Below are 23,505 nucleotides of genomic sequence, written 5' to 3'. Positions count from 1 at the left end.
GGCGGGCAACTCTGCGCTGATAATGAACGTGTGTTTGCAAATAATGACAACTTTTTGTCTGGTTAGATTGCTCTGGGCATCGGAAACCTCATTTGTTTAGAGGGGATTGATATGTTGAGTGTTCATCTACTGGATGGATTCCAAATTTGATCAGGGAACTCTCGAATCTATATACCGACTAGCCAGGTGTATGCCAACGATCATAGGCAAAATCTCTTTGTTACGATTCCTTTGCCTCCAAGGAAACCAATTGACTGGATTTATTGTGGTCGCCACTTTTTTCATTGAGAAAGTCAGGTGGAGACTGCTGTTGCTGATGAGCATAGATAGGACAACTTTATCCTTGGCGAGTTTAGCCATTTGTGTTTGATCGTTGTCAAAAAAGCTTTGGCGTCGACCAATGAAATCTTTGTGTTTTTAGCTTTGTTTGCTGCATGTGCTACTGTTGCCTTTTTATCCATCAGGCTGGGTCCAACTAATTGGGTGATAGGGGCGGAGACTGTACTTTTTTGGTGTGATTGTGGTAGCCATTCGTTCTTGTAGGGCAAGCATTTGCATGTAAATCAACCCGAGCCATCCCTGTCTCTTTCTTCTTATCCTTCTTATCCATTGCAACCAAACGAAATGAAACTTTCTCAGCTACCACTACTAACATCCAAGAGAAGTGGGAAATTAGTAATGATTTCAAATATTAACTAGATTGGATTTGCAGACATCTCTAAGAAATTCCTTTAAAGATGCAATTGGAAACAAGGGTTAATAAATTGTTTTGAGTTTTTGTTGGAATTGTTAAAGTGATGAATTGGTGTTATTTTGTTAGTTCGTTTTGAGGCATGGAGAGGCCGGGAAGTACTTCATCCCCTACCCAAGGAAACTACAACAGTCAGCTATTCCCAGAATTGGAAGCTCTAAGTCAATCTTTGTACAGATCACACACCCAAAAGAGGAGGTTCACTTTCTTCTGTAAATGAAGGGATTCCATTACCAGGCCAAGCAAATCCTCACCAAGAAGCTTTCATGGCTTCTAAGAACAAAAGGCATTCATTTGCTAATCCTCATCTTTCTTCACATGACAATGGAGAATTAAGTACTGCAGGTCGTAATGTTAGGCATTCCACTTCTGCAGCTTCATACTTTTTTGGACTTAATGATGCAGATAACATGGACATCAGAGGAAGAAGGAAGAGGAATTCAATGAGTTCCTTTAGATGGCGCAGAGGCAAAGCACACCATTCACAAGATGATCATGGTTCTGATATTATAGTGGAGGATGAACTTGAGCTAAACTTGGAGAAGTCTGGAGACAAGCAAAAAGATTTAGGACTTGGAAGCCTATGATATCTCTGTCATACATTGGATTGCATCGACTGGTCATTGGATTTGTATAATTTGATTAAGTAAAGCAATGCCCACTACCTACAAATTTGAAATTTGAAATTCATATGATAATATTTATAGGTAGTGCGACTGCGAGTTGTTCATAGATTTTAATTTGTAATGTTTGGGTTTTAACATTTGGCTCTAGACTTGGAATCATTTTGTGTTAAAATCAGAAATTTTCTCTTCCATTGTGACATGGCTTCAGGGAGAAGCACTTTGCTTCTGAATATGGGATGGAGTTAAAACTGCTAAATAAATAAGGAAATACTAGCCTGAAAGTTAAGAAAATTCAGCACCTGAAACTCCTTTGGGAAACCTTGGTGCAGGAAGTTCTCAGCTGACTATTTTAGAAACTATAACTACCTTATATTGTAACTACCTTAATATAACTACATATATTGTAACTACCTTAATATAACTACTTTCACATATGTTTAGCCTCTTGTATATTTCAAAGAATCACTTCAAAATATAGCGTTACACAAAATTTATAGCTTCTTATCATTTGCTTCCACCGTAAATTTTGTTAAGAATATAGTTTCATTTGGATTGAAGCATTCTTATCATTAATATGAATTCAATATATATATATATATATATATATATATAAAGGATGTCAAGTATCGGCTGATTCATATTAATTAAACTACATCTTGAATAGACATAACTGTCTCTAGTCATAAGCCTGATACTCCCAGTCAGACATATAAGGGAGTCATGACCATGAAGGGCTGTGACTCACCGTGGCATTTGCCACGAGGGAGTCACAACCCTTCATGATCGTGACCCCCAGATCTCATATTTATAAGTGACCAATGACTGTTGCAATCAATCAATCAATCAATTATGATGGCATTGCATTATTACAGCAGTCATCACATTAGTAGATCGAACATTCAGTCTTGCATTTGACAATATTTACAGTCATAGAAATCAGACCAATTAAGATTTGCATTCTTAACATATTCAGAGATATCAAGAAACATCAAGAGCATATATCAATACTATTATTCAGTTCTGCACAATACAAGTTTATATTATTGTCTAGAAAAGATCCTTATTTCTAACATGGTATCAGAGCTTAACTAGAGAAAAATCTTAAATCAGTTTTGAACTAGATTATTTCTCTCATTATAGAAGGCTATATCAACCTCAAACAAAATGGTGAACAGGATCAAAGTAGAAGATAGATTGGAAGGGGCTGTAAACTTCTCTTCATGGAAAATTCGAATTGTAGCCCTACTTGAAAAACTCGAACTAGATTCCTTCATAGAAAAAGATCTTAAGATGCCTGAAGAAGATTCAGAAAAAACAACTTGGAAAAGATGTAATAGTAAAGCTAAGAAGATTATAATCGATGCTGTGAGGGATCATATTCTTCCTTCATTAGCAAGATTGAAAACAGCCTATGAAGTATTCAAAACTATAAAAGATAACATTTGAAATAAACAATGCAAGTAGAATACTGACATTAAAACATCGGCTCATGAATGTAAAAATAAATGAAGGAGAGACAATGACAACTTCTTAAGAATCTCTAAGGTAGAGACCAACTTGCCACCATTGGAAACAATGTAGATGACGAGGAACTTACATTGATTGCTCTAAGAGGCTTACCTATAGCATGGGAACCTTTCTAAGAGGCTTACCTATAGCATGGGAACATTTCATTCAATGTGTAAGTCATCCCACACTTCCAAAATTTGATCAACTCAAGAATGAGTGCATTCAAGAGGAATCCCGGTTAATCTGAAGAGGAATCTGTACAAATCAGGTTGGTGAGATTCAAGCCCTACATACAAACTATAGAAATGAAGGAAAGAAGAAGAAGTTCAAACCAAAGAGAGGAAATAACTCTCAATACCAAAAAGAAAGAGATCTATCCAAAATTCAATGCTATCGATGTGATAAATTTGGTCACATTCGAAATTTTTGTTTCGAAAGAAAGAAAATTCAAGCTGCCATATTTGAATCCCATGAAGTTGAAAATCCTCTATTCTATTTAGCCTTGTCAAGTGAATTAAACTCAAGTAATAATACTTGGATAATAGACAATGGAGCTTGAAGACATGTAACTGGATTTAGAAATCAGTTTGAAACATTCAAAGAGTTTTGCACAAAAGAAGTCACAATTGGAGATAATTCCACTTATCCAATAAAAGGAATTGGGACCTTCTCCTTACAAACAAAAACAAGAGAAATTCTTCAACTAAAAGATGTCTATTTGTACCAGGGAGAAAAAGAAACCTAATTTCCATTTTGGGTCTAGCTGACCAAGGATATCGTATCACCTTCAATGAAGATAAAGTGTTACTATGGCCTAAAAACTCCAACATAAAGAACACCATTATTATAGGATCTAGAGATGGAAGTCAGTACAAATGATGTATTAAAGTAAAACAACAAGCACTAAATCATGAAGTTCATAACTCAAATTAACTTTGGTATAGAAGATTAGGGCACCTTGGCTTTACTACTCTTCCTACTATAGGGAAAATCACTACATGCATACCTAATCTCAAGTGTGATTATATTAGTATTTGTAAAGGATGTGCCTTAGGAAAAAATAAGAAAGGATATTTTCCTATAAGTAAACACAAGTCAAAAATTGTACTAGAACTTGTTCACATTGATTTGTGTGGACCCATGTCAACACCCTCACTAGGGGTCTTTTGATACTATGTGATGTTCATTGATGATTGCTCTAGGACAACTTGGATATACTTTCTACAACTTAAAGAATCTAATGAAGTTATACAAAAATTCAAAGAATTTAAAGCTGCAGTGGAAAATCACATTGTAAAGAAATGATAAGATCGGATAATGGAGGTGATACACATCTGACATCTTCAAAGAATTTTGTATTTTTATTGGGATTAAGAGGCAGACTACAGTACCTTATAATCCTCAACAAAATGGGGTTGTAGAAAGAAAAAATAGAACTATTATAGAAGCAGCAAAAGCCATGATACATGATCAAAACCTCCCTATATCTTTTTGGGCCGAAGCAGCAAGTACAACAGTATACATTCAAAATAGAAGCCCTCATGTAACATTAGAAAATATAACTCTCGAAGAAGCCTATATAGGGAACAAACGAGATCTTAGTCATTTGAGAATTTTTGGTTGTCTAGTCTACATTCACATTCCCAAAGAGAAAAGGTCTAAATTAGAACCTCCTGGAAAGAAAGGCATATTCGTTGGCTACAGTGAAACAACTAAGGGATACAAAGTATATATTCCAGCACAGAAGTCTGTTGAAATCAGCAGGGATGTTAAATTTGACGAAGATGTTGCTTTCAAAACATCCTTACACAAAGAAGATAAGTAAATTGAGAATTAGAAGGAGTACATCATAGAAGATGATTACAATACTGAGAATCAGAGGGAGAGTTTTTCCAAAGATAGAGACACCCCTGCATCTAATGCTGAGAATGATGAAGTTTTAAATCACAAGAAAAGACCACTATGGGCAAGGAAAATGATTGAAGAGAACATTGTGGAACCAGATGAGGTCTCTAGAGAAAATAAGAAAACAAGAAACCAAAAATGCTATGTTGCCTTAATGACAAAACTCCCAAAAATATAACTAACTAATGTTGAGGAGGCCTTAAAATGTCAAGCATGAAAAGGTGCAATGGTAGAGGAATACCAATCCATTTAAAAGACGATGTTTGGGATATTGTTCCTAGACCTAAAGACAAATCAGTTGTATCTTCAAAATGGTTGTTTAAAATCAAGTATGCACCAAATGGAAGCACTGAAAAACACAAAACCAGATTTGTTGCAAGGGGTTTTTCTCAAAAAGCTAGAATTGATTATGAAAAAACATTTGCTCTAGTTGCATGTTACACTTCTGTAATAACAATAATTGTCATTGCTGCATCCAATTGATGGAAAATACATCAAATGGATGTAAAGACAATCTTCTTGAATGACATCATTGAAGAGAAAGTATATATAGAACAACCTAAAGGATTCACTAGACATGACTGAAAGCTATATGTATGTACATTGTAAACTGAAGAAAGCCCTCTGTGGGTTGAAGCAAGCTCCCAGGGCTTGGTATGAGAGGATAGACAACTATCATCTCAAATTGGGATACTCCAAGAATGAAACTGATCCGAATATATACTTCAAAATATCTAATAATGACATGTTAATACTCGTTCTTTATGTTGATGATTTCTTGATAACAGGTGCAGATCGCCCTATAGCCAAGTGCAAATAGGATCTCATAGCTGAATTTGACATGAAGGATCTAGGCCTTCTACATTATTATTTGGGTCTAGAAGTATGATAGAAGGAAAATTACATCTTAAATCAAGAAAAGTACAACAAATAAATTGACTAGATTTGGGATGATGGACTGTAAACCACTATTTACTCTAATAGAAACTAACCTTCATAAACTTGAAAGTGACGCAGTAGACTCAGAATTAGTAGATCCTACTTACTATCGACAAATTGTTGGATTACTAATGTACTTAGTAAACACTCGGCCAAATATCTGCTATGCTACATATGTGTTAAGTCACTTCATGTGTGAACCCAAGAAGATTCATCTAATGGCTGCCAAACATATTTTAAGATATTTAAGAGGAACTATCGACTTGGGTTGAAGTATGAGAATTCTGAGCTACAACTTCAAAGATATTCTGATTCTGACTGGGCAAGTAGTACTGTTGATCATAAGAGTACAATAGGATGCCGTTTTAACCTTGGATCAGCTATGATATCTTGGTTCAGTAGAAAACAGTTAGCAGTTGCTCAAAGCTCTACGGAAGCGAAATATATGGCAACTTCCATGGGAGCACGCGAAGCAGTGTGGCTAAGGAAACTTTTGTACGAATTATTTGGAAAACCACTAGAATCCACCATAATTCATTGTGACAATCAAAGCTGCATTAAACTTTCAGTTGATCTAGTTTTTCGTAACAGGTCTAAACATATAGAGATTCCTTACCACTATATAAGGGATATGGTGGACAGAGATGTTATCAAACTGAAGTACATTAGCATTGAAGAACAAAAGGTAGACATCTTCACCAAACCTCTTGCAAGGTTGAAACTTGAATTCTTTAGGAACAAACTTGGTATAACCAAACTGTAATTCAACATTATGTAAAACTCTTATTGAATATTTAATAAAATCAATATTGCAATATTGTGGATGTGTTGTGGTAAGAAAGGTGACGATCTTAACAATAGTTTGACCTGTTGTCATGTGTCTCTAAATTGTCGGAATACATGATGACGGATGTATCAAGATTGATTACATTGGATTAAAAGTCATAAATGTTTTTGATGTCTTGATACATCCGTTATCATATATACGGTGATAATCATTGGATTCAGTTACTAATTAGACAGGAATAGTGATAATGGTCTAGACAAGTGCATTACTAGGTAGTATGCTTTCAATCCTCTTTCTTCTAAGAGGAAGAGTTAATAATATAGCTTCATTTAGATTGAAGCATTCTTATCATTAATATAAATTCAATATATTGATGAATACACACACACACACACACACACACACACACACACACACACACACACACACACACACACACACACACACACACACACACACACACACACACACACACACACACACACACACACACACACACCAGTGTTATGGCACTTGGATTGATCTCTGACTCGGAAAGACAAAACTCGACTTGGACTCAAAGACCAGACTTGGAAAATTGAAAAACACATGAAATTCAAAGATATTTAAGGGTTTTAAGATTTTTTTATGCATCTTTTGGTTAATTAACATCAAATACACAATAATTGAGATAAATAGAAGCTAGTTAATACACAATTTTGCATAGATCACATAAGTATAAAAGCGAATTTCTGAAGGAAAAAAACTGAATAACACGATATAAAGTAATAAACATAGTGTTATAGCATTGTCAAATGTCTACAATATTCATGATTACGAAATCCATGGTTTCAAAAGTTCAAAACATATATCAAAATAACAACTAGAGTGTCGAACAGTACAAGACTAAGGCTCATAGTAGCCTATTTCTTCCTACGAGTACGCCTAAGATAAGTCATGGAAGACTGTAGAGCCATCCTCTCTCCTTATGTCTAAGGCTGATCCTCATCCTTACCCTCACCCTCACCCACATAATCCTCATCATTAGACTTATATCCATCACTCCTAGCATCAGGGTCCTACACTCTGTCTCCTTGCACTTTAGCCTCCTCGACTATCATCGCTACTGCCTCAGCCTCTTGATCCACCTGATCAATCCACTCCACGTCTTCATTAGTGAAAATAGGATCAACAATCTTTGTGTTCCACTCTGCATGTGGGTCAACATTCTCTAATACAATTCGTGATGTATTGGTGCCCAAGATCTGTCTATGGCGAAGGCGAAGGTTGTAGTGAATAAAGACAAGATCATTCAATTTTTGCACTGACAACCTATTGCAATAAAGTAATAAACATAGTGTTATAGCATTGTCAAATGTCTACAATATTCATGATTACGAAATCCATGGTTTCAAAAGTTCAAAACATATATCAAAATAACAACTAGAGTGTAGAACAGTACAAGACTAAGGCTCATAGTAGCCTATTTCTTCCTACGAGTACGCCTAAGATAAGTCATGGAAGACTGTAGAGCCATCCTCTCTCCTTATGTCTAAGGCTGATCCTCATCCTTACCCTCACCCTCACCCACATAATCCTCATCATTAGACTTATATCCATCACTCCTAGCATTAGGGTCCTACACTCTGTCTCCTTGCACTCTAGCCTCCTCGACTATCATCGCTACTGCCTTAGCCTCTTGATCCACTTGATCAATCCACTCCACGTCTTCATCAATGAAAATAGGATCAACAATCTTTGTGTTCCACTCTGCATGTGGGTCAACATTCTCTAATACAATTGGTGATGTATCGGTGCCCAGGATCTGTCTATGGCGAAGGCGAAGGTTGTAGTGAACAAAGACAAGATCATTCAATTTTTGCACTGACAACCTATTGCGCTTCTTCGAGTGTATATGCTCGAATAGACCCCAATTACGTTTACATCCTGATGCACTAGATGGATGGCTCAAGATGCGAATCACAATCTTCTGTAAATTTGACACCTTAGTGCTGAACATCTCCCACCGTGCATCTGAAACAAGAAAATTTTAAATCAATTCAATAACTTTGACTTTATGAAATTAAAATGGTAATAGAATTAGAAATTAGGATGTAGAATCATAGATTTTAATTTTTTACCAGGCATCAATTTTGTCCTATTTTTCTTGCACAATTCTCGTGCAAATAAGTCCCCTTGAGCTTTCTTAAACAATTCAATCTTACGGACTACAATTGTTCCAACTCTTGAATTAGGTGACATTCTCTCTACAACATCATAGAGGCCACTCCACACCTCATCATCAGCCTTGAAATGTGGGCTGAATTGGTATGCTGGATCAAGGAAGTAGGCCACTGCATGTATAAGCCCGTGAAGTAGATTGTGCCAACATTTATCAATGACATCCCATATAGGCCCATACCTATCTCGATTCCCTGCAAAAAAGAGCGAATGACCTCCACCACCTATCCATGCCCTCATAAATGTAGCCCATTGAGGGCTTCTTTTCATCAACAATTCATAGGAGAACAATAAGTGGCTTTATGAACAACATTCATTATGAAAGTTGAAAGAGAAACAATCAGCTTTTTCTTTAAAAAATGATCAATAATTTATAACATAATTTCATAAACAAAAAAGTCGAAATGAGGACAAAAAGGAAAATTACCTTCACAATCTGAGCGATCAGTGTCCAAAAGGAAGCCTCATGCGATTAGTTGCATCAATCCCTGTAGTGGTCTTTGCATATAATAATGCGATCCACTCCTCACTTACAAACATGCGTCTCAAACCTCCCTTTGAATCAAGCAAGGATTGCAATGTGAGAAAATTGGTTGCAAATCTAGTGACCCTTGGACGAGACAACTCCTTTTGTTTAGTGTATTTTCGCATAAGGTTGAGGACCCATGTATGATTATATATGAATTTGCATACATTCCTTCCTTGCTCTATAATTGTTTTTATCCAAGGGAGTTTACTGAAATCCTCTAATGTGAGGCCAATGCAATGAGTAGCACAAGGCGTCCAAAATAAGTGAGGGTGTCTCTCCATAAGAAGCTTTTCTGTGGCAACATAATTTGTTGCATTTTTATTAACTATCTGCACCACATTCTCCTCACCCACATCCTTTATCGCTTCATCCATTACCTCACAAAGATATTCAACATTGTTTGTTTTTCCCGAGGCATCAATTGATTTAAAAAAAATCGTGGCACCTGAAGAAAAATAAACAAATTAGTATAAGAAACCATTGTATGTATGGCATTGTAAACATCCCCCAAACAAGGTTGTTTGTAGCAGCAAAGTAGAGTGTAGTTATGATAGGGTCCATGAAATCTATTACAGATTGCACACGAGCCCACCAACTGTCATCTAAGATCAGTGCCTTCACCTTTTGTGCCCTATCTGAATTTGAAGCCTTCCATATACCCCAATGGCTAGAAATAGCCATTTGTCTTAATGCCTCTTGCACCTTGACAAGTCAACTCATAACAATAGTATGAGATGCAAATTATATTTCAACAATCTAAGTAAGTCAATCATAATAATGTCAATAAATATTAAGCAGAGTTATACACAATTTGATAATCGATCATGACATAAAGTATATTCAAATTAAATAAATAAATAAAATTTAGTTATTACAATTTACTTTGAACAACTCTAATTTGGAGAATGATCTAAATATCGATTTTCAAATGAAATGGTTTATCACAAACATATGTATCTCCTCCCCCTCTTGGTAAATTTGTTTCAACCTGTAATGGATACCCCAAAGTTCACTTCTAAACAAAATCACAGCTATAAAGGAATTCCGTCAAACACTTTGCTTGCAGCCCTTAATTTCTCTGTTTTGTGTTACAACCCTTATGACTCCGGGATGGTTTATTGTATTGTTGCCTTTTTGTGCTCTTTTAACAAAGATCTATGCATGTAACATAACTATGAAAATGAAAGCATAAACACACAACTGAAAATAACCAGCACACTGTATTTATAATGATTTTCAAATTAAGTGCAATATTGGCAATAAAACAACTCACTAAATACTCCAGCAATAGAATGGCGCGTATATTGTTCACTTCAAAGAGTGATGGCCTTGGCCAGAACATTAATCTGCTGCCAACAAAACTATAGTATGCAGCTGCTACAGTGCGCGCTGCTACAGTACGCGCTGCTACAGTACGCTGTTGCTACAGTACGCGCTGCTACAGTACACGCTGCTACAGTACAGCGCTACAGGAACACAAACAGTGACGTGCTACAGGAACTGAACAGTGTTGCGCTACAGGAATGGTTTGTCTTCAGCTAGAAATGCGCCCAAACTGCCTGATAAGGAAACTGAGAGCAATGAATTCCAAAGGCCAAACCCCAAGGGAATGGCGTCTAGAATGTCACAAGAGAGGATGAACGTCCTCAAATGCCAAGAGCAAATCTGTAACTCATACACCAATTTCTTCTCATATTCTCCATGTCGAATGAAACCACAAACGCTTCCTTTTATTCTATTTCCAAGGGTCCGTTCAACTCACATGGGCAATGTGGGATAAAAGTTGTGCAATATAAAATATATATTATAATATCCCCTTATGTCTCCCTTGGGTACACATCCCCATAAAATAAATATTAAAGTAACACTTTAATATTTTACAATTAAATAAGATATTACTTTAATAAAACTTCAGGCATTAAAATCTATTAGCAATCGGACTCCGAATAATGCGAGTGATAGCTCATCGGAAAGCTCTCGCCGAAGAGTATGAAATCCCATCACCAAAACTGACCTCCACTGTGACCTGCTGACTTACTAAAAATAGTAAGTATGCCTGAGATTGAGTAAATCAACTTCGTTTTGGCCCAAACTGGAAATGACTAGGCCAAAACACTCCAGGATCCCCTTAAACCCTTCGTTAGCCCTCGGGACCATGTAGAACAAGGCTAACGCGCACGCACTTGGTCAACTGCTAAAGTGGGGACATTACACAACCAATCTATTTGAGTGACAATTTGTTGCATGACCAAGTATGGTGTCCAAAAAATATGGTCATACTAGCCCTTAACCAAAGCACCTGCACCCCTATAGTGTTGTGCATTATTTGTGACCACTTGGACTACATTCTCACGATCCACCATCTCCACGGCCTCAATGAGAATTTTGGAAATGAACCGTGAATCTTTCACTTCCCCTTCACAATCAATTGCCTTCTAAAACATTGCCTCTTTGGGTGACACTCCAATTACATTAACCAATGGCTGGTTTCTCATATCTTTCCATCCATCCGAAGCAATAAAATCAGCTTTAAGTTTTTCCATGAATTTCTTATTGGCTGAATAGCTTTCTCTACACAAGCCTTCTCTTTCTGCAATAAAGTGGTATGCACCTTTTCATACTTGGGACCTTTGTAATCAGCCGGTGCTTTATTTGTGGCTGCCACCTTTTCCTTCCAATATGATTATTCACCAAGTTGAAAGGAAGACCGTTGGCATAGAGGCAACGTGCAATGGCTTGATCAGCAAGCTCTCTTGCCTCCATTTTGAATGTGGTGTCCAGTAGACCTCTTTTGTGCAAAATAGTTTCTACTTCTTCCTCTTCCACTCCCAGTATAAGTACTTGCAAGAATGGGTGTTTGGAGGATACAATTAGTTCTATGGGCAATTGCATTGTTGTCTTTGAGGATAGAGGTTGATAGAAATTTTGTTTTGATCTTTTTCTCAATTTATCTACAACTTCTTGTTCTTTTACAAGTGAAGCTATTTGTGCACTAGACCAACCCCTTCCCATCTGTGCCATTGCACATTGCAAATCCTTGCCACTAGGACCCACAAAATAAAGTTTGGCCCTAGCATATGAGCTATTAAATGCTTTGCCTTTGTTACTTTGATAATAATTGCACTTCCAAATATATGAGCCACCTCTAAAAACTTGTGAGATTCGTTTGGTATGTCTCCATAAAGGAGATTCTACATCAATTTTAAAACTATCTGCTCCTTGTCGTTCCACTGAACCTTGACTACCGGTGGCAACCATTCTTGCACAATACAATCTATTTTTTTGCTATGCCTATAATAAGAAATTAAATAAATTTAAACTAGAGAAAAACTATGAACATCAAACATACAAGTGCATATAAATGATAAAAAACTACTAAATTAGATAGCTAAACTTGTTTCTTTAGTTCTTTTGTTTTATAAATGTGAAAACTTGAAAAAAAATTCTTCACAAACTTAAAGAAATACATCAAAACCTAAAAAAATCATTAAAGAACTCAAGAATGGGACCAAATGCTTACCTTACATGCTTAAAACTCCTTTGTGGAAGCTATATCTTGCCCTACAAATGATCCTCTTTGAAAATAATTACCTTGCCTTGAAAATGCCAAAATGGAGACCAAATGAGAAAAGAGTCTAGTTGCGAACAAAATGAGATGAAGAGTGATTGATTGGCCTCTTTTAGGGTCGTTTTAGGGTTTAGGAGCAAAAAATAGGTTGGAAAGTTTTGCATGTGCTAAATGATAGTTTAACTAACAAAAAATAAATAAATTAATACACATGGGCTCGTGGAGGCTTCTAGAGGCACCTAGATGCCTGTGGAAGCCAGCCGGAAGCGCCTGCCAGGCATCTAGAGGCAATTGGCAAGCTTCCACTCACCTCTGAATACCTAGGAGGCGCTTCTGTGTGGCTTCCACTTGCCTTTTCCTTGGAACTCGACTCCGCAAGCATTGCCTCCACTTCCCGAGCCAGGATGCCTACATCGGTATCTAAGCAATTTACAAGTAGAAATCATATATATGCATTCAAAAAGACAAAATAGATTGTATTTGCATTTTAGTTCTTTTCTTAGATATCTTGGCAATAACTTGCAAGCATTTAAACAACATTTGAGACCATTTTAAGCAAGCAAAAGCAATATGAAAATAAAAAGCCAGCAAGATAGAGGTTGCAAGCAAATTGTTTGATAAAATGTCAAACATCTGTAAAGTAAAGCAATCTAGTGTTTGTCAAAGTAAGAACTCGCAATATTCTTACACATGAAAGGTTGCAGAATTCCTCTCATCCAAGGAATTTTACCTTTAATATTTCCTCATCTCCTAGAATCTTTGCCGTAGTGGAACCCTAGCCTTTGGTGAAGTCAAGCGCCCAAGTTTATGGATGATAAATTAATGATCAAAGGGATGGAAATGATGAAGTTGTGAAGGCAAAATGTGAGTTATTAAAGCATAAGAAAAGCATGTGAGAGGGCAGGATTCCTCAGCCCACAAAGTGCACCCCAAAATCATGGAGCTAAGCATCCGAAGCACGAGGATTGAAAGTTTGGTGATTAGGGTGTGAGAATGGTGAAGTAGAAAGGGCTAAGGATGAGATTTTTTATTTTTCGAGGCAAAGAAAGGGCATGCCAAGGATGGCAAAATTCCTCTCAGCCCAGAAAAATTCCGCCCAATAAATTTCTTTATCCCCAAGATCTTCGCCCAAGGAGAAAGACAATTTTTTTTATGAGAACAAGAAAATTGACAATCAAGAGATCAAGATGATGAAAGTTGAATGGGCTAGTGTTGAAAATGTTGAAGGTCAGAGTTTGATCAAAACCAAGACAAAGTATGTATAGAGTGGTGGAATTCCTCTTAGCCCAGGAATTCCGCCCTAAAGCAATCCTCTCGATCAAAAATTCTGCCCCTAATCATGAAGTATTCTTTGAAATCCATCAACTCACAATGGTTCAATGTAATGACCCTTACTATAAAGGCCACTGAAACCCTCAAACTGGACTTAGGAATTTTGTCAAACAGTTGGCATGTAACCGAATAAGGCTGCAATATTACTAATTGTTGTACAACGAAACCTCAGTATATGATGCCAATAATGTATGAGCAACAATTCCAGATTATAACACTACCAATCTAAGAGATAGATGACAATATGAAACTCAAATATGAAGTCCAATGCAATTCTGATTTTATGACAGCAAATCGAACTGATTACAATGAGAGACTGTCACAACTATGCACTTCTAATACATCAAGCTCTTGACAATGCAATGTTATGACATGAACAATAACCCAGTTCAGATTTGGAATGCAAATGACGAAACTTTTACAACAGTTATTAATGACTGGAAATAACTATTTATGCAATGACAGTGCTGACTGTTCTAATCCATAACATGCAATATTTTGGCAATCAAAACTTCAGTTTGTGCACCTGGAATAGCTCCAATTTTGCCGGATATGAATGCTGAATTAATGCCACACGAAGACCTCACAATCTGCCCCAAACTGACTCACAAAATTGCTGTTGCTGCCCAATTGACAGGGCCGTACAGGTACGACCTGGTACGGCTGCTAGATAAAAAATATTGCAGCGTTTTTTTTTGTCACTCCAAAAGCAATAAATTTGGGCGCCTAGGGTTGCTGAATAACCCCCTAAAATATGAAATTCATCCGTCAAGCCAATTAGGAGTTATGAGCAAAAACGTGAGTCCAAACCCTGGACTGGCAGTCTGAAAATAATGCACAACTGTGTCTTCAAACCCTGTTAATCAATCCACAAATGCTAGGGCACAACTGAAACCCTTATTCCAACCAAAGTAAACCCTTATAACTGAATCTCAATGAAGTCCAAATGAGATGGCTGAATTACCAACTCCTCAAATGCAACAATTCAGGTGATATTTCACACCCTCAAAGTCGCCAATCCAAGGGAGTGATTCGTTCCCAAAGATCAAATAATAATTTGCAGACCCAAGAGACTACAAATTTGCTCCACAATGGAAGAAGTAGAAGAAATCTCAAATCCAAGCATGTCCAAAATGAGAGGCCCAGCCCTCTATTTATTCACTTTTCTAAGAAGTTGCTAGAACTTCTAGAAACATCCTTTATAAAATCTCATTATAATGCACTTTTTCTAGAACTTCTAGAAACATCCTTTATAAAATCTCATTATAATGCACTTTTTATAATAAAGTAATTTTATAAAATAAAAAGTGCAACTCAACTTAAAATTATAACATGTAGGCCCCAATAACACATAATAATAAAATATAACCTCTTAACACTTCTTCAAGAGCAAGATATGACCATCTGATCCGCAGAATTGACTCTCTCTCCACACCATTTGCCTACGAGAGTCTGGAATAGGCAAAATCCATGATCAATGTCATGTCGAACTAAAGAGGGGACATTACATTCAATAAGGTTAATAATCAAGTTTGACGAGGAAGTGGGATAAAATGTGAAGGTTAAATCCAGATTTTGAGCAAAAAAGATGGAGAATCAGACTACAGCAAGTTTTTATCAGACTTTAATGCACATTACTTAGCAAATTATAGATTTGGAATGGATACATGACAAAATCGGAACTCTTCCTAGTGCCTCAAAACGATGAAATTTGCCAAAGACTCGTGAGTTTATCAATGAATTAATGCCTCTTGAGGTGGCGGAAACTTTCTAGAGAGAGGAATTTTATTCCTCACATCCTCAAATCTCTGACATAGGCTGCAAATTTGCAAAATGAATACCAAAGTGACTAAACTTGCAAAGTGAAAGGGGATAACAAAACAATTTTTCTTTTTTCTCCTCACCAATGGAAATTTAAGTGCACCAAAAATGATTTGAGTTAATTCATGACTTGGCAGAATTCCTCTCAGCTCAGGAATTCTGCCCAATAACTGTAAGGCCAAAATCTATGCCTTGCAGGATTTAGTGAGCAAAAGCCCCAAAACTCAATATTTCTTTTAATCTCAGATTTTTAGGCAAGACAAAAATGGTGATTTTGTGCTAAAAGGAAGTAAACTAACTTAATGTTTTTTTCCCAAGTCGGATTGCCCTAGAAAGAGCATGAAAAAGTTTAAATAGAATGATTTTATTGGCCTAAAAAAAGACTAAGTTAGCCCAAAAAATGGCCTTGCCCTTCCAAGTTCTGAGTTGTCTAAATAAAGCAAGCAATGGGAATTCATTTCACATCATTCCAAAACAGATATATCTCTGCTTAAGACAGTGAATTCTCCTTCTCTGCAGCGAAAATGAGAAATAAGGAGAAGATCATAAGGGTAGAAAACTATGGAATTGTCTTGCATCAGCAGTGAATTATCAGTTTGAGGCTGGTGACCATCCAAGGAGGAGTAAAGATCATTTGAAGGTGACAATTTCACATTTTGAGGCATCAAAATGCATCAAGTTGTAGCTTTCAAAAGCAGATTTCTTCCAAAAAGTCAGAGATAGAAGGGTGAAGAAGAGTGAAATCTATGCATGATATTCATTAAGGAACTCACTTCTTTTCCAGATTTTAACAAAACATCATTTCAAAGATTTGCAAGAGGAAAGATAAGTTTGTTTCAAAACTAAATAGAATCCATGAACAAGGGCCTTTCATTTTGATTTGATGCAATTTTATTTTGTGAAAGCATTCAGAGATTTCTTTCATCTTTTCATGAACTTAATGCATTTTTCTCTTGTTTTACAAGGAAAATGGAGCAAGGAGAGGCTTGGAAGACAAGGTTAAGCTCAAGGACTTTAAGTGAGGAGAAGATTCAATCAGATTATGAAAGCGCAAAGTCAAAGATCGAGATCGAGATCAGGATTGAGTTCAAGAAAGCAAAGATTCAAGTGAAAGAAATGATTTTTTTCATCAACTGGAATTTCCTCCCAGAATCTAGCTTTCTTTTGAGGGATTCAAGCTACATGAAGGACTTCATTGTTTATAGAAGTTCAAGATTTATGTTGACAAGTTCAAACCACAACAATGAGAAAGTTTCCAAGAATGAAGATAGAGAAAATTTGCAAGGATGGAGAAGATTTGAGAAGATGAAGCAATTTAGGAATATGCCATCACAATTGAAGGCTTGATAATGTTGAGTATCAAGAGATATTTTCTCATTACCAAAGGATCGATCAAATCTACAAGATAAGGATGTTGAGGTGGTGCCCACTTATCTTCTACCAATCGGAAAATTCCATTTACAAGCACATTCAATCATATCATGCCAAGTGTACAATTTTCTCATTGGCTCTCTAAAGCATTGTAATTTTCTCATTGGCCCATAAAATGGCGCCTTTCTATAGTTGGTTGATAGGGTGACAACTCTAATTAGAGTTTGTAGGGATTAATCTTGGCCCTTCATCTTGAATCGATATTGGCCCTTCATTGTAATTTAACAACTTTAAAAGGCCAAGGCCTTCTCATTTGTAACAGTTAGAAGGATAGATAAGAGTTATATTAGAGAGATAGAAGTAGGGGTAGGCTAGCTAAGGAAGAGACTTGTTGAAAATTTGTTGTTGGTCTTCATAGTGAATTACTTAATGTTGCTTTGAAGTGTTGTATGGTTTCCTCAATCTTTCAGCTGATGTCATTTAGAAGTAGTTTAGTTGGATGAAGGGCATTGTGGATGTTTACTTGATTGAATCGACATAGACTAGGTTACTAGCCTCTTGCTGATGGTAGGAGTGCCTTGTGTCATGAGCTAGTGATTGGTACTTAAATTCAATTGATATCTAGTCTTTTGTTTGCATCCATTGATGGGATTGAAGAGGAGATATTGATTTGTAGACTATTCGTATATTCCTTAGAAGCTTGCACTAGGTGCGTGGAGTCACTAACAAGATTGTACCTATTAGAGTCCAAGTTTATCCATACTTCCTTCCATTCATTACTAGAAGTAGAAGTAGAAGTGAAGTTTTAAGTTCAAGCTGAGAGTTCAAGAATTGGAAAATCAAAACTATATTTTTATTGCACATTGTGAAGCCAAATCTATTGTAGTCGATATCCATTGAATGAGTAGCATAAGTTGCTTAAGAGATTACCAACAAATCACATTATTTCGCTGAGTGAGTATCCACAATAGAAGGGAACTGTGACTGCATTTTATGATCTGACTTTGCAAGCTTAGCATGAGGAGTGACCTTATTCAAGAGAGGATTGAGTATTTTATGTTTCATCTCGAAACATTGAGTGTTTGATTTTGCATGTTGTGGTGGAACAAAACTCACATCAACACACCCAAGGCCAAAAATAAGGTTAACATACAAGAGGATTGCTATCTATAAAAAGAATGCCTTGATACCCCCACAACAAGATTCATTAAAAAGCACAAGGTTATAGTACTTTGAATCTGGTGAGCCTAGAGCTAATGCACCAGAAGATCTTTAAATTTTTTCCCTGTCAACTGTCTTGGCACACTTACCAAATTGTCTGCAAAGACAGTGACAGTAGCTGAGTGCCTGACCTTTTTTATGTCTCCTTCTGCCTTACACGCCCTCCTTCCTCTACCCCATACGCCCCTTGCATTTTAATGAAGAAATCATCTCCCCTATTGCACCCTTATTCTTTCCTTCCTTGGCAAGTCAATTCATTGTCAAGTTGTTTCTTTCGTTTGAGCAGCAAATGCATGTCACACTCTTCTTCTTTGGTGTTGCAGGCAAAGTTTTGCCTCCTTTGACTACATATGTTTTTTTAAATAAATCATGCTCATGCCCTTGAAATAAATTATTACTCTTTGCTCTGTTCACCTTAGACAATATTAACAGAATTTTGACATGAGGATTAAGAGTCATTTTATTAACTTCTCATGGTCTGGAGTATGGGTGTACAAGATGAAAACGCTTTCTAGCCCCGTCAACCAAATATGGTCATTACCAACAAACACTGGCACATAGGGGGATAGATACAGTATAGTTGAGCCTTAAACATAGTCATGACATTCATTTAACACGGCCTGCTTGATTTGGCTTTGGGACACTCATTAAATGTGCATCAACATCACAATATCATAAGGAAAATTATAATGGCATGTTTATAGCTTCCAATTCCATCATGTATACTTTGGATTTGTGATTAGGAAGTGTCTCATTTTGCACCTTGCTGTTGGTGTATCGATCAATGTATCTATCCAGGATAGGTTAAGAATAGGTATCTTCGGGGGATGTAACAAGCTCAAAACTGTGGTATGACTATTGGAAGGCATCTAGAATTAAGTCGATCATCATTTAGAGCCTGATCCCTGCTGAGAGGATAATACCCTTCAGCAGCTGACAGCTTTCATCAATCCTGTCAGCCATAATAACCTATAGCATATGTACTGGTTGTCATAATATCTATGGTTTTCACTTTTACCATTGGGTTATATTATGCCATCTTTTTTTTTTTCAATTATGATGCATGAAAGTATTTGATATTACAGTTTACAGTGGATTCTCCTTATGTATCTCAGTCTATTTTGACTTACCTGTCTGACATTTTACGCCTGAGCCCCCCCACTGAATATCATGTATCTCTATTGGGCTTTGCCCTTTTAATATTAAGTATCGTTTTTTAAGCAAATAAAATCCATTCATTTGTTTAAATGCATGATTTAAATCTTTTGTTCCTATCCTCTGATTAAGATGTCAAAACTGGATCTCAAGTGAGGAAATCACAGGGCTTGGTAGATTGAACAAAGTTCTGTGTATATATTGTAAACATGCCTGTTTCTCGCAACAGGGGTTTTGCTTTATAGAATACTTTGTTGACCTGGGAAATTTATTGTCCCCGTAACAGAACTTAATGTATTAAGAACAGTTCTATCAAGTTTTAATTTGCATTGAGATATGTTTGAGAAACTATTATAAAAACTTGTTACTTTATTGAATTGGGCCTTGGTCTGTCTTTTGGAACAGATGTGGTCTTCACTCTCAAAAATAGCATCATTGCCAGACTATGTCCGTATATTTTGTGGGCACGAGTACACTGTGGTAAGAACAACTTTACCAAACAATTACTTTGTGATTTCCATGTTGATGTAACAAGCAGTTGTGTATATCTTTATTTAGACAATGGAACTTTAGTTGTGATCTCTACAAAAAAAAAAGGAATTTCCAGCATCCCAGAAGGATCATCAATTTGGCAAAACATCTTAGCTTTTATATCGACCTTCGTGTCTTTTAGTAGTATATAGTTCCCAGTCAAACAAAAATCATCTTCTGCTATTTGTGGTGTCACAAGTTTAAGATCTTGCCTACTATAGAGTTGGCAATATCCTTATAATCTGTTATGTAAAACCTCCTCTAACAAAAACTATCTGCTGTTATTTGTGCTGTCACAACTGTTACAACTTGCCTGTCGTGGAGATTTAAATAGAAGTTTTCTGATATAATCAAGTATGTCAATGATAAACTGCCACCACCAAATCATGGAACTCTAAAAGGCTCAAATTATGAAAAATCAGCAATATCCTTGCTAGATGGGCTTTTCTGTACTTTCTAATGAGGTTGATATTAGTTCTTCGAGTATTGAACTAGCATCGTCATATAATTGCCAATTTAATCTTTGTTTGGAAACAGAGCAATGCGAAATTTGCCTCGTCAGTGGAGCCAGGTAACAATGAACTTCGCTCTTATGTTGCTCGTGCAGTTGAACAGCGCAATAAAGGTTTACCAACGGTATGATCAATGTCTTATGTAGTATATAGCTCCCACGCGTGGATAGTCCGCCTACATGTGTAAATTAGCTTCTATGATTCATTTCATGTTCGTGATTGGTATGGTTAATGCGTCATGCAGTATTTCCTTCTCACGTGCTTGTATTCATAAAGCAGTTCACACGATTCATTCAATTTTGTACCTATAATGATTAAGCATACCTTACCGGACATATTCTCTCTCTAATCAGGTACCATCAACATTAGCAGAGGAGAAGTCGTGTAATCCATTTTTACGTATTTTCAGTGCTGAGATCAGGGGTTCTTTAAACATACCGGAAACTGCAAGTGAAGCTGAAGCTCTAGGTCGAATTCGCAAGGCAAAGGATATGTTTTAATCAGTTTATTATTTTGAAAGTATTCAAAGAATACCAATATTGATCATGAACGGAAAAGCCTACATTTCATAGAGTTGGAATCTCTCTTGCTGGGTTTACCTGCTGTAGTTTTAATCCCTTTTTGAAAAATCAATTTTGCGAAGATATCAGCGTTGGATATAACAATTCTTTATTAAACCGCATCCATGACTCGCAAATTAATCATTCAAGTGGTCTTAAGTGTAGAGGCCCATGTGTATGTCTGTATCCTTACTTTGTTTTTCATATTCCTTCAAAGGGTTTTTAGCAGAGAGAACTCATTAAATCAGTTATGTTAAATGCGTGTATATCTGATTCAAAATTGTTTTCAATTATGTCACATGAAGTCTACATATTTGACTTGGGATTTGTGTAACAATTTGGTACTCTCAGGTAAACAAGCAATTAAGTCCACATAAACATTTAAGAAAATTAAGAAAATTTAGTCTCTATTATTTTAGAAACCAAATTCCTTAATTCTAAGGGCCCATTTGGCTGCAGGAATAGGAATAGGGGAATAGGAATAGCTATTTTGGAATAGAGAATGGGGCTACGTATTCCTGTTCTCCGTTTCGTTTAGCGAATATTTGATGGGGAATTCACGGACCCCAAAATTTATGTTTTCTAAAATAAATAAAAGTGGAATAGGAATACGTATTCCAATAACACCTATTTGGGTGGAATTGCAAAACCTAATTTTTGGGCCAAAATTGGAATACATATTCCTATTTTACTTTGTATTCCAATTTTGATTTGGTGCATCCAAATGAAGAATTCAAAATTTTAAGAATTTACATATGACTATTCCGCTTGTATTCCCGTTGCCAAACGGGCCCTAAATGCAGTGGTTCATTTCCTTTAACACCTACTGTTACAACTAGATTTAGTAAATGAAAGAATGAATACAACTTAAAGAAAATTGAATGTATAAAGCGTAACGGTGAAATTAGCTTAGTGCATATTTCGATTCAGTTGTGGGCTTATTTTGATGGATTGTCATAATGCAATTACTTATCACTAGCAGTACTTCTATGCTAAGTTTGCCTCACATATCGATAGCCTAACTTGTTTGCTTCATACTTGTTGTGCTCCATCTTGTCAATAAAGTTCACATATCTTTTAGGTAATTCACTATTTAATTGGCCAACATTTATCAACCAATCTTTCCCAATTTGCGTAGTGAATCTTTTTACTGAAGCCTTTCATCAAGTGTTTTTCTTTTTTCATTTTATTAGCCTATACTTGATTTTTGAAGCCTTAAAGTCTTTATTTGCATTTTTTAGTGTTAGTTTGGTTTGCTTTAAAATTTTTGTTTCATATCTCTTGCTTTCGGTTATTCCTTCGATTCGGTATATCTTAGGGTTTATTCAAAGTTATTAGTCAAAAGATATGACCATTTAAGTGCCCAAAAAGTGGATTGTCCAAGCGTAATTGCATATTTAAAATGTGAATGTTATATTTTAATGTTGTTTTCCACTTTTTGCAAAATATAACTTAAAATGATTTTATGTTATATTTAAGCCGATAGGCTTATTGTGAGAATTAAAACATTTTTCTGATGGAAATGTTGTAAGACTTTTACCGGCTTTTATTATCCGGTTGATTTTTTGACTATGTAAAAAAACTCCATTTTTATTTGTTTTTTAAATTGGGCTTTATTTTTTAACTGTGAATGTTGGAGGCAAGTTTCTAATTAAACATTCCTTTTTAAAATTGTGAATGTTGCCAAGAATTCTAATTAAACTTTCCTTTTTAAATTTTCCTGCAGAATGCAACACTAGGATCTTGTAACTTTGTGATTCCCATGAATCTTGGACCAATTTCTACAAGCATTTGAATTACAAGGGCTTTATTCCCAAAATCCATGGACACTCAAAGAGCTGATTGAAGACAAATGTCAAAATGTTGGAGCTCATTTTCCATGCCCAAGCTCGATGCTACTATTGCATGTTAATTCTGTAACTTGATAGCATACTGATATGATAACAGATCGATCTGATCTGATATGGCATGGTAAGTATAGGGCTAAGTCATTGCATTGTTCCCTTTATAGGATCAGTGTCTATCCTTATGTTTTTGGTTTAAGACTAATTTAAACATCATTGTTTATGTTTGTGGTTAAACTTAATTATTCTTGGAAAGTCGCCGACTTCTAGAGGTTAGGCAAATACACTTTAGAAGAGACATGTCCTTTCTAAGGACATGTCCCT

General features: G+C 36.1%; 1 protein-coding gene across 1 annotated transcript in view; it reads left to right on the top strand.

Annotated features, from left to right (window-relative positions):
• The window catches only part of LOC149562586 (hydroxyacylglutathione hydrolase 2, mitochondrial-like), a 111,439-nt gene extending 89,804 nt beyond the window's left edge, over positions 1–21,635 (top strand). The window contains exons 6-8 of the mRNA XM_089826066.1: positions 20,140–20,214; positions 20,803–20,901; positions 21,131–21,635. Of these exons, the coding sequence (XP_089682192.1) occupies positions 20,140–20,214; positions 20,803–20,901; positions 21,131–21,277 (321 nt within the window). The 3' untranslated portion in view covers positions 21,278–21,635. The remainder of the gene's footprint in view (positions 1–20,139; positions 20,215–20,802; positions 20,902–21,130) is intronic.
• Positions 21,636–23,505: the final 1,870 nt, after the last annotated feature.

The sequence above is a fragment of the Cupressus sempervirens genome, chromosome 4 (assembly GCF_028749045.1).
Source record: "Cupressus sempervirens isolate cs-2001-9-10 chromosome 4, ASM2874904v1, whole genome shotgun sequence".
NCBI lineage: Eukaryota > Viridiplantae > Streptophyta > Pinopsida > Cupressales > Cupressaceae > Cupressus > Cupressus sempervirens.
The sequence above is the reverse complement of the archived record's forward strand: the minus strand, read 5'-3'. Positions and strand labels throughout refer to the sequence as shown.